Genomic DNA, 15,425 nt, shown 5'->3' with positions numbered 1-15,425 from the left:
AAATCAATAAGAGGCAGATGTGTAGCACTCTGTGGCATCCACTACAAGTAAACAGAGCAGTTTGGCAAGTAAGTACTTCCTGTGGCTGCCGACACCAATAACGGCTTATCGGCGGGGGTGCCGGGTGTTGGACCCTGGCCGACCCGACATTGATGACCTATACTGAGGACAGGTCATCAGTGTAAAAGTAGTGGGCAACCTCTTTAAGTCTACAGAACAGGCATGTGAAGATCTTTAGATATGAGTTGAGGAGAGCAAAGGGTCTTTAATTGAAACAGTCAAGGGGATCCATATTGAGTTTAGTAATTAAAATTAAATAGGAATGTGACAAAGTTTCTGGGATAGTGGTCCCTGTTAAAAAGGAATTAAATATGGTGTTCGTGTGAGGTAGTTGCTCTCCAGAAAAAGATTTAAAATATGGCACTTCATTTGGTCTTGGAGATTTACACAAAGAGAGATCCTTTAGAATTTCTCCTCATTAGTTATCTGTTTGTAAAGGGATTCAACAGCCTCAGGAGAAAGTGTTGGTTGTTTAAGGTTCGACAGGTAATTGCTAAGTAGAGAAGACTGGCATACCGAGTCCATCAGGAGGGAGTCTTGAATATCGTAACAATTAGTATAGAAATTATAAAAGATATTTGAGATGGCTGCTGGATCATAGTGAACTGATCCCTTTTTATCCCTTAGAGCTTGGGGAGCAGAAGCCACAGATCGTTCTTGAAGTTGGTGAGCTCGCAGTGTGTGAGCATAATTACCTTTTTCATAAAATTTCTGTTTTGTGTACTGTATAGTTCTTCATTTTAGGCATAGACAGATCTTTTAATTTATCTGTAATAGTAATCAGTGTTTTTAGAACCCCAGTTCTTGGAGATGAGGCCAGTTAGTTTTCCAGATATTTAAGCTGAGATGTAATGGTGAAATGGAGTTGATTATCATTTTTTAACAATCTGAACAACTCCTCAATACAGTAACTCCTTCATCACAGCCTTATGCGCTTCCCATAATATTGTTGGGGAAGATACTGAGCTGTTATTTAGGTGAAAAAAACTAATTTAAGTGATTGGTTAAGGTGCTCCTAGTGGTCGGGTCCTTGATCAAAAATTCATTTAAGTGCCAATGGCAAGCCCGAGTTGAGAGATGTTATGATCTTAAGTCCAGTAACACCGGGGCGTGATCTGTCCAAGTGATGGACCCCTACTCAACTCTTTTTAGCATTCTAAGAATTACAATATTAGCAAAGAAAAATTCAACTCTTGTATGTGTACTATGTTGATGGAGAAAAAAAGGTATGTTTTTTCCCTAGGGTGGTCTATTCTCCAGTGACCAAAAAGGGTGTTGGATCTAATTAACTTCCTAAATTTCACCAAGTATAGAATTAAAGACAGTCTGGAGAGTTGTTTCTGGGTCCTCCTGATCCATTGATTCAGGTTCTCATCGTACGTTAATCTCCTACCTGTTATCCAGATCCTTTATGACTATGCAAGTCCCGTACTGCCCCCTTATGGAATGAAACCATATGTTGAAGTTTGGGCATCTGAGATCTGGTAATATTATTGTCCCATTCAAATGTGTCCATGTGGCCTGCACCGTGATGCAAATCCAGTCTCACGCATGCAATCTCACTTCTGCAAGTCTCCTTCACCTCTTTAGTTAAGGCCCTAAAGTTCTCTTTAGAGTGTAGGTGGCTTAGATATTTCTTCCACTAAGTGGGTGAGGAGGGAGTCTCTTATTCAATCCAGTTATCATCTCAATGAGAAGGGGATGAGACCCAGCCATTTACATTCTCTGTCTGACCAATATTCAGGAAATTTTCTTCCATGTGAGTGATATAGAAGGGATTAATGTTGTTCCCGTTATTGTCCATGGACCTGTCACCCGGTAGACCTAGAGAGTGTAATGGGAAGGCTCTGGTAGATCTCTCACCCGTTATCCCAGCTGACTGTAATAGGAAGGCCCAGATGTGATAGGTCTCTCACCTACCAGACCAGGTCCCTAAAAGGGAGAAAGGTGTGGAACATCATGTCACCCCCACTGAACATCCTCTCACCTCCACCACCAGACAACAATCCACATCAGGACCAAGGAGGGTGACTAGAGTAAGACAGACACAGGAGTATTATCCCTGGAGACCCTCTGACCAGCTAGCTATGCTGAAACAGTTGCCTGACCCTGAGAACCAACTTTTCCCATTTTTTTTCCCATTGCTACACTGAAACAATCAGAGCAGTCTGTACTCCTGACTGACGTGACACAGCAAAAAGGCGAGAGTATAGAGACATACTTTGGACGGTTAGAGCTGAAGTGGGCAGACATGGGGTACAATGCCAGGAACCCTATTGATGTTAAAATACTGATAAATGCAGTCATTGGTGATATGAACAAAGGCTTACGGCAGGAGGTAAAGACAGCCAGACCTGCATGGAGAAATATGGACTCAAAAGATCTCTTACAAGTTGCTAACAGAGTTGAACAGACAATGACCAAGCGACCAGTCATGTATGCTAGAGCACAAGGAAAACAGTGGAGACACAGTAGGGGACCTAATGACCTAGCAAGAGTGCAGTGCTGAAATTGTGGGGAAGATGGACATTATGCCAAACACTGCAAAAACTCTAAGGAGACGGAACAGACTGACTTTCCACGTACTTTGTCTTTGGCCTAGGAAATTGGCAACCCAGTGACAAATGCATACCCTGTTCTTGTCCCCTCAGGACCCGGTCCTACCTTGATGACGACCATAACATTAATAGGGGAAGAAGAGGCAGAATTTTTGATTGACACTGGGGCAGCCAAGACTGTGGTGCTCAAGGACTTGATAACGGCAGACATGATAACTAAGGAGACCGTGGAATGTGTCGGTGTAGAAGGACTGGTGACTGAAGCTAATCTGACTAAATGGATGAAATTAAAATTACTAGATAGCCAAGATGTCCTTGCAAGGCTCATTGTTAGTGAAAATACTCCAATGAATTTGCTAGGAGCAGATGTGCTGAGTGCTATCCAGGCTACCATACAATAATTTCCTGAGGATATTGCAGTCACAAGACCCCTTTCAGAAGAGCACTTGTGTAAAAGTGCAGCAATGGTGTATACAGGGCCGGCGTCCCCACCCGGCACACCGGGGCAAGTGACGGGGCCCTGGACAAACAAGGGGCCCACTCGCCGTCTGGGACAAAGCTGATTCCTGGTATCAGCTCTCGGTAGCATCTATAATGGAGTTGCTGATATGATTGGAAGGGGCAGGGCCTCCTCCAGTTAAGTGTGGACCCATTACCAGAAAGCAGAGTGGGGCTGCTGGAGATGAGGTGATACTTCACTACACAAGATCATGGAGGACTGAGGACCTGCATAATGGGTCTGTGTGGAGATGAGAATAATGTATTTTAGTTTTTTATATAAAGGACTATGAGTAACTGGTCTGATACTGTGTTTTGGGGGCATAAAAAAGTGGATCAGGTTACTACATGTGGGGTTGCATGTAGTTTGTCTTGCACAGGGAATGTGCAGAAGCTATGTGCACAGTACTGCAGGTTGTGGGGGCTTGCATAAGTTAGGGGGTGATGTTGAGGGTCTAGCACAGGAGAGGTAGTGATGCATGCATGGTGCTGCATGTTCTGGGGCCTTTCACAGGGAAGGGGATAAAGGGGTTGTCCACTACTAGGACAACCCCTTCTCATCCTCCACATTTGGCCCCGATAAAATAATAAAGCTTATTCTCACCTCCCACGCTGGCGATGTCGGCCCTCGCGGTCCCTTGCAGCTGTTGTGACAAGTGACCACGTTGCACAATCAGCACTGGTGTCGCTGTTCCCGCCTGAGTACAAAGTGAACATGAAGAGGAAATCAGAGATCAGCCACAGCCCGAACTTCCTCTCCATGTTTAATTTGTCTGAAGGCGAAGACAGTGACACCAGAGCTGATTGGGCGCCTGGCTCACGTGTCACATCAACCGCACAAGAACCCCGGGACCGCGAGTGCCAACACTGCGGGAACAGAAGCGGTATGAGAAGAGAGTATAAGCTTTATTATTTTATTGGGGTCAAGCGTGGGATATGAGAAGGGGTTGTCGTAGTAGTGGACAACCACTTTAATGTAGCATGTTGTGGGTCTTGCACAGGGAAGGGGGGTGATGTTGTGTGTCATTGATCTTGCACATGGAATGTACTGATGTTTCATGCACAGGGCTGCATTTTGGGGGGCTTGCACAGTGAAGGGGGTGATGCATGCATGGCACTGCATCTTGTGGGGGATTGCATAGGGGAGTGATGTTGCATGTTGGGGACTTGCACATGTAAGTGGGTGATGTTGAGGGTTTAGCACATGTAAGGGGGTGATGCATGCATGTGCTGCATGTTGTGGAGGCTTGCACATGGAATGAGTTAATGTTGCATGTTGGGGCCTTGCATATGTAAGGGGGTGATGTTGCATTTCATTCCTCTTGCACATGGAATTTGACTGATGCTGCATGCACAGGGCTGCATGTTGGGGAGTTTAGACAGTGAAGGGGTGCATCTTGAATCATGGTATGTGTTAAAGGGGCCCACTCATACTCTTTCGCCCGGGGCCCACAAAAATCTGGGCCCTGGGTGTATATGACAAGAACAGTGAAAGTAGCACCCGATACCAGAATATCTGAAGACAGGGAAATGAGTCAGGTGCCAGACACCGTATGGGCAAAGGGAAAAACTGATGTGGGTCGGCTCTCCATCCCTCGGGTCATGATTAAATTATAAGAGAGAACCACTCCTCCTTGTTTAAAACAATATCCCTTAAGCCTAGCCAAATCAATGGCCCTGACCAGGGATATAAAAGAATATGTTCAGGCAGGGGCATTGGAAACACCCCCTTGTAACACCCCCTTGTATTCCATTAAGAAAAAAGGACCTAAAGGCTCCCCTGACACTTACAGAATGGTACATTCTCCCATAGGCGTGGATATTCATTTTCTTTAGCAGCGGGCACACATGGTAGCTGCAGCAGCCGGCCACTGCCTGTGTCCCACCCCTCCGCCACCACAGCCCACCACCACCACCTTCCACAGCCGAAATTTGCTATAATATAAGTATATACTCGAGCATAAGCTGAGGGGGGCTTTTTCAGCATAAAAAATGTGCTAAAAGTCGGCTTATACTCAAGTATATACGGTATATATATTTCCCAAGCTATTGAATAATGTATGTTTTAAGAAATCTAATGCTGGACCCTCCATAGTGTATCATAGACCACGGATAGCCACTACGGATTTTATGCTTATTATCTCATACGCAATATTCTGTTGATTTATGCAAAAATGTGTTATGGGGATAGGGTGAATAAAGTCATCATGACCTTGGTAGCAGGGGGAACTACACGGGCTACATTGAGTTGCACTGCTTGTAAATGGTATAAGAGATAGTATTCTTTGTGTGAATAAACAGAAATTGATTTGCTCACAAGTGTGCAGTCCTTTTTCTGAGCACTTGACATTTGAGGGCCTAATCTCATAATCCAGGCTCACTGGTGATCCAGCATATCGGACTTTGGGTCAGAACAAAATCAGCTACAACATCAGGGAATATAGATTCTTGGGAGCCCCATTCTATATAGCTTTGGAGGAGGATTTTTTTCAATCTGTGTGGCAGTTGACTCTGAGAATCAGGGTGTGATGGGTTAAATCCCACACAAACTTTATGTTCAGCAGAGTCTGGCACACTAGAGACCAACAGACTTCTGGCCTGTGAGGAAGGCCTAGCACTCCCACTGAGACTTCTCCCCAGTGAGATCCCCAGCAGGATCGTCCAGCTTCCTGTGCCCCGCGCGTCACGTCCAGCATCCACCGTGCGCTTTCCCAATGAATGGGGAGAGGGAGAGCGCGCGGTGGATGCTGGGTGTGATGCGCGGGAACCGAATTTTGCAATATGAAAATATCTATATGTTCCAATATTATGTTATATCTAACATGTTGTTATATTTATTAGCCCTATATGTCAATGGTTTTCAGCTTTAGAAGAGTTGATAGACTCTAAAACATTCAGGCCCTGAATAATCATTTGAAGGTTTTTTGATAGTGAATTTTTTCTTTTTTGTCTTGTGCTATTCATTGCCATTTTAAACAACAAATTCTTCAAAATGGCACATGAATTTTGCATAAAATCAAAAATGCCTCTTTTTGTCTTTGATCCGTTTTGTGACTTTTCATTGTAAAAAAACAATAGCACGGTTTGCAAAACTGTACACGAATTAAACCAAAATAACTATTGTAGATAAGATCACTCCAGGATAAAACTGGATTTTTTTTAAAAAAAAAAAAGTCGCATTTGATGAATGACTCGGAAACATCTGGAAAAGTCACATTGATATAACTAACTAAACAGCAAAAGACAGCTTTAAAAAAAGGTGAAAATCGTTTGATGAATTTATAGCAAATCAAAAAGTCACTAACCGAGGTATTCACGCTGTCAGAACTGCCAGAAGTGCAATGATGAATCAGGTTCTTAATGTTCATTTACAAGCAGTGGTTTGCAAACATAAGTGACAAAAAAGAGACACAAGTGTACCTAGACCTGCTGATGAAACATGACAACATATACAGCTGACGTTACCTTCGCCTGCAGCAATGACTGGAATGGGCAAGTCATAAGTGAACATGATGTATGATATTAACAAGAAGTCAATATAGCTCCGATGACTCGGCAGCAGCACAACCGGCTGCTCTTGAATAGCTTTTGCCAACTGCAAAACACAAAATATAACACAAAAATAAAACACAAAATTTGTGAGTAGATTACACCCAACAAGGAATGACAGAGCACCCTAATACTAAAGTCCCATGATGAGTATTTGGTGAGTTTTCAATGTTGCTGATTTTCTCCTTCATTTCTGCAACTATTAGATAAATTAGATTACTAATTAGATTACTTGCATGTTTTCTTTGCAGTTTTAAGTGCGCATTTTTTACATATGTTACTTACATGCATGTGTTTATCGTGTTTTTTCTGCTGCAGTTTTTCTCTCCTTTTGATATATCATATTTTAAATAAAGCTGCTTTGTTTTGGATACTTTTTGTTACTTTGATGAAACTTTTATTAACAAAGTCATATGCAGATTACATGGGTTTTTAGTGAGTTTCTGCATCGTAAATACACTAAAAATGAATATGTGTTTTTAACTGTAGATTTTCCTTATTTCATTTAAAAGGGTTGTTCAGTACTTTTAAAAATATGCCAATGTGTTTTAATGATAAATACAAGCTTCTTTCTAATGGCTTCCTGGTGCTGTTTCTGCCTGTGAGCGGCGCTCACAGGCAGCACGTGACCCCCCGCTGCACGTGACCCCCCGCTGCACGTGACCCCCCACTGGCGTCACGTCACCGTGCGCTTTCCCAATGAATGGGGACAGGGATAGCGCGCAGTGGATGCTGGGTGTGATGCGCGGGGTAACCCTGCCCACAACCCAGCAGCCACCGGTGGAACGCGGAAGAGGGACCCTCGGCTGCAGCCTGGACTTATCGTGACGGCAGCGGATGTCAGAGCCGGCTGCAGCCGGGGGTCACTTGATGCCTGTGAGCGGCCAACGATAGCGCCGCTCACAGGCAGAAACAGCACCAGAACGTCGTTAGAAAGAAGCTTTTATTTATCATGAAAACACATTGCATATTTTGGAGCAGAAACATAATTTATATGAAGTTTCGAGAAGGATTTACAATTTCCACCCAGTTTCTGCTCCAAAAATTCCTCTAAAAACTCATTATGCAGATATCCTCAGTGTATGTGCATACGGTGTCTTTTAGATGCCGACATACCCCACCGATTTTGTTTTCTGTTTATGTCATTATTAACCCTGCTGTACTATTTGGGTCTATTTGACCCAAAATAAAGTTTGTGAAGCTGCAAATTATTTATTATGAGGAACTGCAAATCGTGGTTAGGCAAGTTTGTTTATGGATAGTTGTTGTTATTATGAGTGTTGTTGTGTTTTTTTTAACTCTTTCTGTATGAAATAATGATTGTTACATATGTACTGTTCGGGTCAATATGACCCGATAGAGTTTTATACAGATCTTCTGGCATATCTTCAGTCACATACATCATTTATAGTATCATTGTGGATTATTTATTGCATCTACTATTGTTTATTGATTTCTCCAGTTCCTGCCGGTCCGTGCGCTCAATACATTTGCAAGTTACTGCAGATGGATGGGCTCTGAGTACAGGTCTGTGCAGGTCTGTTTCGCTGTAGTATCTAAGCTCTTTATTGTTGCTAAGCTGGTTAGTGTTTGCTGCAATTTTATAATTATTGTTGTTTTTTCTCATAGTGCTATTTTATTCCATAATGCTGATTTTACCCCGTGAATGTCGTTGGTGTCCATTATTTGGAAAGTTGGATAAAAATGTGGCGAAGACGTCCATTGAGTGAAGCTGAATTGGAAATGCTTGCCAACGCCTCCGATTCTGAAGAAGATATCCAACTGGAGAAAGTGTCCGAAGATGAGGACCACATAAGTAGCGGGGAAAGTGATTATGAGAATTCTGATTCTGAAGTTGAATATGATAATTGACAATTAGTCCGATGCAAGAAATTCAGTCTAAAAAAAAATGTAATTTGGAACTTGCAGCCTTCTGCCCAGGCAGGAAAATTGTCCTCTGCAAACATCACATAATTCTCTAATAACTAGCTGCTATTAGAGAAGTTTGGGATAAATGCATAGAGATTCTTTTAAAATTATACAATACTGGTGAATATGTATGTCACTGTGGACGAACAACTTGTGGCATTCCAAAGTAGGTGCTCGTTCAAATAATATATACTGAGTAAGCCAGCAAAGTACGGCATTAAGAAATGGACACTTTGTGACAGCAGCAGTTCATACGCTCTAAACGCTCAGGAAAAAAGCCGGGAGAAAAACCTGAATAAAATCAGGGACGGCAAGTCGTTTCAGATTTGACGTATGGACTAAGAGGATAAAATGTGACATGTTCCAACTTTTTTACATTGCACCAGCGGGGGCAGCTGTTGCTAAAACCAAAATTTACAATGCTGGGCGCTGTAAGTAAAAGCAAGCCTGAACTGACGCAAAGTATCCTTGGTAAAAGAGGTTCATAGTTCAATGTTTTACTTTACTGGAGATATGTCAGTGGTTTCTTACATTCCCAAAAAAACAAACAGGTAAGTTTAATGAGCACGATGCACCATGACAATCCAGTAAGAAGTCGAGATGACAAAAAGCCAGAGATTATAATTCCACCAAAGGGGCAGTTGATTCACGAGATAAACTAATAGCTACGTACACAAGCAAATGCAAAACCAATCGGTGGCCAATGGTTTTAGTTTATAACACTGTTGATGTACCTGCCTACAATGCTTTTGTTTTATACCGTGAAATAAACCCAGATTTAAAGCCAATAAACTGCATAAATTAAGACTCTTTCTGAAAGAATTAGGAAAGTCACTTGTTATGCCATCTATCTTAGGAAGAAAAGTAAAACCCTGAAGTGAAAGAGCTGCAGCCATAGTAAACTATATCCAGCAGCCCAACAAAGCAAAGCCACGGCCTCCTCCAGCCCTGGAAAAAGACTAAAGGAAATGATGCAGCAATTGTCCATCTTCGTGTGATACAACAAATATTACATGTGCTAGGTGTAGTAAATATTTATGTAAAGCATATGTGAGTTATTTCTGGGCAGAATGTAAGAATGCCTGAATATAGAATATCAGCATTGACACAATGACAAATCTATTTTTTTTAGCTAAATGTTTATCAAATTTGTGTTTAGATGGCTTTCATTTTTCCTCTCTTCACAGCTAATGTGAGGTTAGGTTCATCCATGGTGAAAAGTTTGGGTAGGTGATCGTCAAGTTGTTATTAGAGGTACATCAGACCTAATTTGCATGTTTGCTAATCCTGTGTTTTATTCTTTTAGTTATCACTGGTGTCATCGTATGGATCATCGGCTACTCCTTTCTGTACTGGTCACAGAAAAGAGCATCCAAAAAGTCGTACCGTGACAACTTATCTTGGTCTACAGATGTAGTTAGAATTTTCTAGACAACTGAGTGGGGTTTGCGCACGGAAGGTTTAATGGATGCTATTCTTGAAAAGTCCCTATTTTATCCTGATGTAATTATTATACAGTTAGGTCCAAAAATATTTGGACAGTGACACAAGTTTGCACATTTTACCTGTTTACCAAAAGATATTCAAGATACAGTTATACAATCAATATGGGCTTAAAGTGCAGACTCTCAGCTTTAATTTGAGGGTATTCACAACCTAAAGTTTAAGAATTACAGCTCTTTAATATGTAGAGGCCTCTTTTTAAAGGAACCAAAATTGGACAATCATCTCAAATGCTCTTTAACCCCTTAAGCCCCGCGGGTGGTTTGCACGTTAATGACCGGGCCAATTTTTACAATTCTGACCACTGTCACTTTATGAGGTAATTACTCTGGAACGCTTCAACGGATCCACCTGATTCTGAGTTTGTTTTTTCGTGACATATTGTACTTCATGATTGTGGAAAAATTTCTTCGATATCACTTGCGTTTATTTGTGAAAAAAACAGAAATTTGGCGAAAATTTTGAAAATTTTACGATTTTCAAAATTTGAATTTTTAAGCCCTGAAATCAGAGCGATATGTCACACAAAAGAGTTAATAAATAACATTTCCCACATGTCTACTTTACATCAGCACAATTTTGGAACCAAAATTTTTTTTTGTTAGGGAGCTATAAGGGTTAAAAGTTGACCAGCGATTTCTCATTTTTCCAACAAAATTTATAAAACCATTTTTTTAGGGACCACATCACATTTGAAGTCACTTTGAGAGGTCTTTATGACAGAAAATACCCAAAAGTGACACCATTCTAAAAACTGCACCCCTCAAGGTGCTCAAAACCACATTCAAGAACTTTATTAACCCTTCAGGTGCTTCACAGGAATTTTTTGAATGTGGAAGAAAAAAATGAACATTTAACTTTTTTTCACAAAAATGTTACTTTAGACCCAATTTTTTTTATTTTCACAGGGGTAACAAGGAAAAATGGACCCCAAAATTTGTTGTGCAATTTCCCCTGGGCACGCAGATACCCAATATTTGGGGAAGAAACACTGTTTGGGCGCACGGCAGGGCTCGGAAGGGAAGGAGCGCCATTTGACTTTTTGATTGTAAAATTTGCTTGAATAATTAGCGGACACCATGTTCTGTTTGGAGAGCCCCTGTGTGCCCAAACTTTGGAGCTCCCCCACAAGTGACCCCATTTTGGAAACTAGACCCCCCAAGGCACCTTTCTAGATGCATAGTGAGCACTTGGAACCCCCAGGTGCTTCACAAATTGATTCGTAAAAATGAAAAAGTGAAAAAAAAAACACTTTTTCATTTTTACGAATCAATTTGTGAAGCACCTAGGGGTTCCAAGTGCTCACTATGCATCTAGATAGGTGCCTTGGGGGGTCTAGTTTCCAAAATGGTGTCACTTGTGCGGGAGCTCCAATGTTTGGGCACACAGGGACTCTCTAAATGCAACATGGTATCCGCTAAGAAATTGAATGGAAAATCGGCTCAAATTGTTAGCGGACACCACATTGCGTTTGGAGAGCCCCTCTGTGCCCAAACTTTGGAGCTCCCCCACAAGTGACCCCATTTTGGAAACTAGACCCCCCAAGGCACCTTTCTAGATGCATAGTGAGCACTTGGAACCCCCAGGTGCTTCACAAATTGATTCGTAAAAATGAAAAAGTGAAAAAAAAAACACTTTTTCATTTTTACGAATCAATTTGTGAAGCACCTAGGGGTTCCAAGTGCTCACTATGCATCTAGATAGGTGCCTTGGGGGGTCTAGTTTCCAAAATGGGGTCACTTGTGGGGGAGCTCCAATGTTTGGGCACACAGGGTCTCTCTAAATGCAACATGGTATCCGCTAACAAATTGAATGGAAAATCGGCTCAAATTGTTAGCGGACACCACATTGCGTTTGGAGAGCCCCTCTGTGCCCAAACTTTGGAGCTCCCCCACAAGTGACCCCATTTTGGAAACTAGACCCCCCAAGGCACCTTTCTAGATGCATAGTGAGCACTTGAAACCCCCAGGTGCTTCACAAATTGATTCGTAAAAATGAAAAAGTGAAAAAAAAAAACACTTTTTCATTTTTACGAATCAATTTGTGAAGCACCTAGGGGTTCCAAGTGCTCACTATGCATCTAGATAGGTGCCTTGGGGGGTCTAGTTTCCAAAATGGGGTCACTTGTGGGGGAGCTCCAATGTTTGGGCACACAGGGACTCTCCAAATGCAACATGATATCCGCTAACAATTTGAGCCGACAATTTGTTAGCGGATATCATGTTGCATTTGGAGAGTCCCTGTGTGCCCAAACATTGGAGCTCCCCCACAAGTGACCCCATTTTGGAAACTAGACCCCCCAAGGCACCTTTCTAGATGCATAGTGAGCACTTGGAACCCCTAGGTGCTTCACAAATTGATTCATAAAAATGAAAAAGTGTTTTTTTTTTCACTTTTTCATTTTTACGAATCAATTTGTGAAGCACCTGGGGGTTCCAAGTGCTTACTATGCATCTAGATAGGTGCCTTGGGGGGTCTAGTTTCCAAAATGGGGTCACTTGTGGGGGAGCTCCAAAGTTTGGGCACAGAGGCGCTCTCCAAACGCAATGTGGTGTCCGCTAACAATTTGAGCCGATTTTCCATTCAATTTGTTAGCGATACCATGTTGCATTTAGAGAGTCCCTGTGTGCCCAAACATTGGAGCTCCCCCACAAGTGACCCCATTTTGGAAACTAGACCCCCCAAGGCACCTTTCTAGATGCATAGTGAGCACTTGGAACCCCAGGTGCTTCACAAATTGATTCATAAAAATGAAAAAGTGTTTTTTTTTTCACTTTTTCATTTTTACGAATCAATTTGTGAAGCACCTGGGGGTTCCAAGTGCTTACTATGCATCTAAATAGGTGCCTTGGGGGGTCTAGTTTCCAAAATGGGGTCACTTGTGGAGGAGCTCCAATGTTTAGGCACACAGGGGCTCTCCAAACGCAACATGGCGTCCGCTAACAATTTGAGCCGATTTTCCATTCAATTTGTTAGCGGACACCATGTCGCGTTTGGAGAGCCCGTGATGTGCCTAAACAGTGGAGCTCCCCCACAAGTGTCCCCATTTTGGAAACTATACCCCTCAAGGATTTTATTAAGGTGTATAGTGAACATTTTGAACCCAGAGGTACGGCACAGAATTTGTTTACATTAGGTCATCATATTGAATAAGTTGTCATTATTCTTGAGCGCAAGTGCTCGCTACTTGAGTTTGCATCGGGTACTCAGGTATGCACCATGTACAGCGTGTGCTTGAGTGACATGCTCGAGTCCCTGCTCCGCATGTTTCACGGTTATTAGGCACCCAAAAAAAAACATGCGGGGATCGCTCGTGCATGGCAGGCAATCCCCGTAAAGTTTTTTGGCCGCGAAGCATATGGGGCAGAGACTCGAGCATGTCACTCAAATACCCACGATACTCAATGCATACCAGAGCACCCGATGCAAACTCAAGTAGCGAGCACTTGCTCTCAACACTAGTCACCATATCGTCATCTTTTTTTCTTACTTTTGAAAAAAATCCCAACCCCAGCCCTAGCCCTAGCACAACCCTAGCCCTAGCACAACCCTAGCCCTAGCACAACCCTAGCCCCAGCACAACCCTAGCCCCAGCACAACCCTAGCCCCAGCACAACCCTAGCCACAGCAGAACCCTAGCCCCAAACCCAGCCCTAACCCTAGCCCAAGAGTTTATTTTTGATGCCGTTCCTTGTGCGGTATAAGTGATTAGACGACTTTATTCTTCGGGTCGTTGTGATTACAGCAATGCCAGAATCATATGGGGTTTTTATGACTGACAGCTGTCACACACTAAAAGACGCATTTTTTGTAAAATCTAGTTTTTGCATCGCCATATTTTGAGAGCTGTAATTTTTCCAGATTTTGGCAGACAGTCATGTGACGGCTCGTTTTTTGCGGGATGACTTGACGTTGTTATTGGTGCCATTTTCAGGCACGTGACATTTTTTGATCGCTTTCTATTCCGATTTTTGGGAGGCAGAATAAACAAAAACCAACAATTCAGGAATTGTTTTTTTTTTTTTTTTTTATTCTGTTCCGCGTGTGGTAAAATTGATGAGGTAGCTTTATTCTTCGGGTCAGTACGTTTACAGCGGTACCACATTTGTATAATTTTTCTATGTTTTGGCGCTTATACACAATAAAAGCTATTTTATAGAAAAAAATATTTTTTAGCATCGCTTTATTCTGAGAGCTGAAACTTTTTTATTTTTCGGCTGATGGAGCTGTATGGCGGCTTGTTTTTTGTGGGACGAGATGACGTTTTCAGCGGTATCATTTTTATTTATATGCGTCTTTTTGATCGCGTGTTATTCCACTTTTTGTTTGGCGGTATGGTGATAAAGCATTGTTTTTTGCTGCGTTTTTTTTTTATATTTTTTACCGTGTTCACTGAAGGGGTTAACTAGTGGGACAGTTTTATAGGTCAGACTGTTCCGGACGCGGCGATACCAAATATGTGTACTTTTATTGTTTTTTTTTTATTTTTTTTATAATAATATTTATTGATGGGTACATTATATTTTTATTTTTGGTGTATTATTTTTTTTATTTTTTTATAATATTTTTGCACATTTTTTTTTTTTTTTCCACTTTCAGACAGTTTGTACACCTTATTACTTTGTCCCACTCTGGGACTTTCACTTTTTTTTTTCTGATCGCCTGCATGGCATAGTAATGGAGCACCATCCCTATGCCATGCAGGCTGTCAGAAGTGCACAGTGTTAAGATTGCTTGGAGATGCACTGCGCATGTCCAAGCAATCTTCCTGCTCTCTGGTGACCCGGATGTTGTCATGGCAACACCCGGGAAGCCGCTGCAGTCTGTGCTGGAAGCCGGAAGAGGAGGTGAGTATCGCCGATCACCTCCCCTTGCCCCCGCAATGCCGCGATCGATTTCGATCGACTTCGATCGCAGCATAGCGGGGGTTAATGTGCTGGGAGCGGTGCAGGACCGCTCCCTGCACATAGTACCGGGTGTCAGCTGTGACAATCAGCTGACACCCGGCGGCGATCGCGCCCGCACAGCCTGTGTGCGCGCGCGATCGCCATGACGTACTAATACGGGTCTGGCTCTTAAGTCCCAGGGCACAGACGCGTATTAGTACGTCAAATGTTATTAAGGGGTTAATGGGCTGCATGGGCTATTTCCTCATTAATCCATTATCAATTAAGCAGATGAAAGGTCTGAAGCCTATTACAGTTGTGGCATTTGCATTTGGAAGCTGCTGCTATGATCCCACAACATGCAGTCAAAGGAGCTCTCGAAGGAAGAGAACTGACTATCATCAGGTTGAAAAAATAAGAAATCCATCAGAGAGATAGCAGA

The 15,425-nt window shown here is 42.4% G+C and overlaps 1 protein-coding gene across 3 annotated transcripts in view; it reads right to left on the bottom strand.

The window, feature by feature from the left end:
* The window catches only part of LOC141257809 (dihydroxyacetone phosphate acyltransferase-like), a 181,831-nt gene that overhangs the window by 90,647 nt on the left and 75,759 nt on the right, over positions 1–15,425 (bottom strand). For all 3 annotated transcript variants that reach the window (XM_073672813.1, XM_073672811.1, XM_073672812.1), the window contains one exon: positions 6,582–6,711. In XM_073672813.1, the coding sequence (XP_073528914.1) occupies positions 6,582–6,711 (130 nt within the window). The remainder of the gene's footprint in view (positions 1–6,581; positions 6,712–15,425) is intronic.

This window comes from Phyllobates terribilis, unplaced genomic scaffold (genome assembly GCF_046119375.1).
Source record: "Phyllobates terribilis strain yellow unplaced genomic scaffold, ASM4611937v1 Scaffold_3__8_contigs__length_932513732, whole genome shotgun sequence".
NCBI lineage: Eukaryota > Metazoa > Chordata > Amphibia > Anura > Dendrobatidae > Phyllobates > Phyllobates terribilis.
Note: the sequence above shows the minus strand (reverse complement) of the source record. Positions and strands in the feature narration are given on the sequence as shown.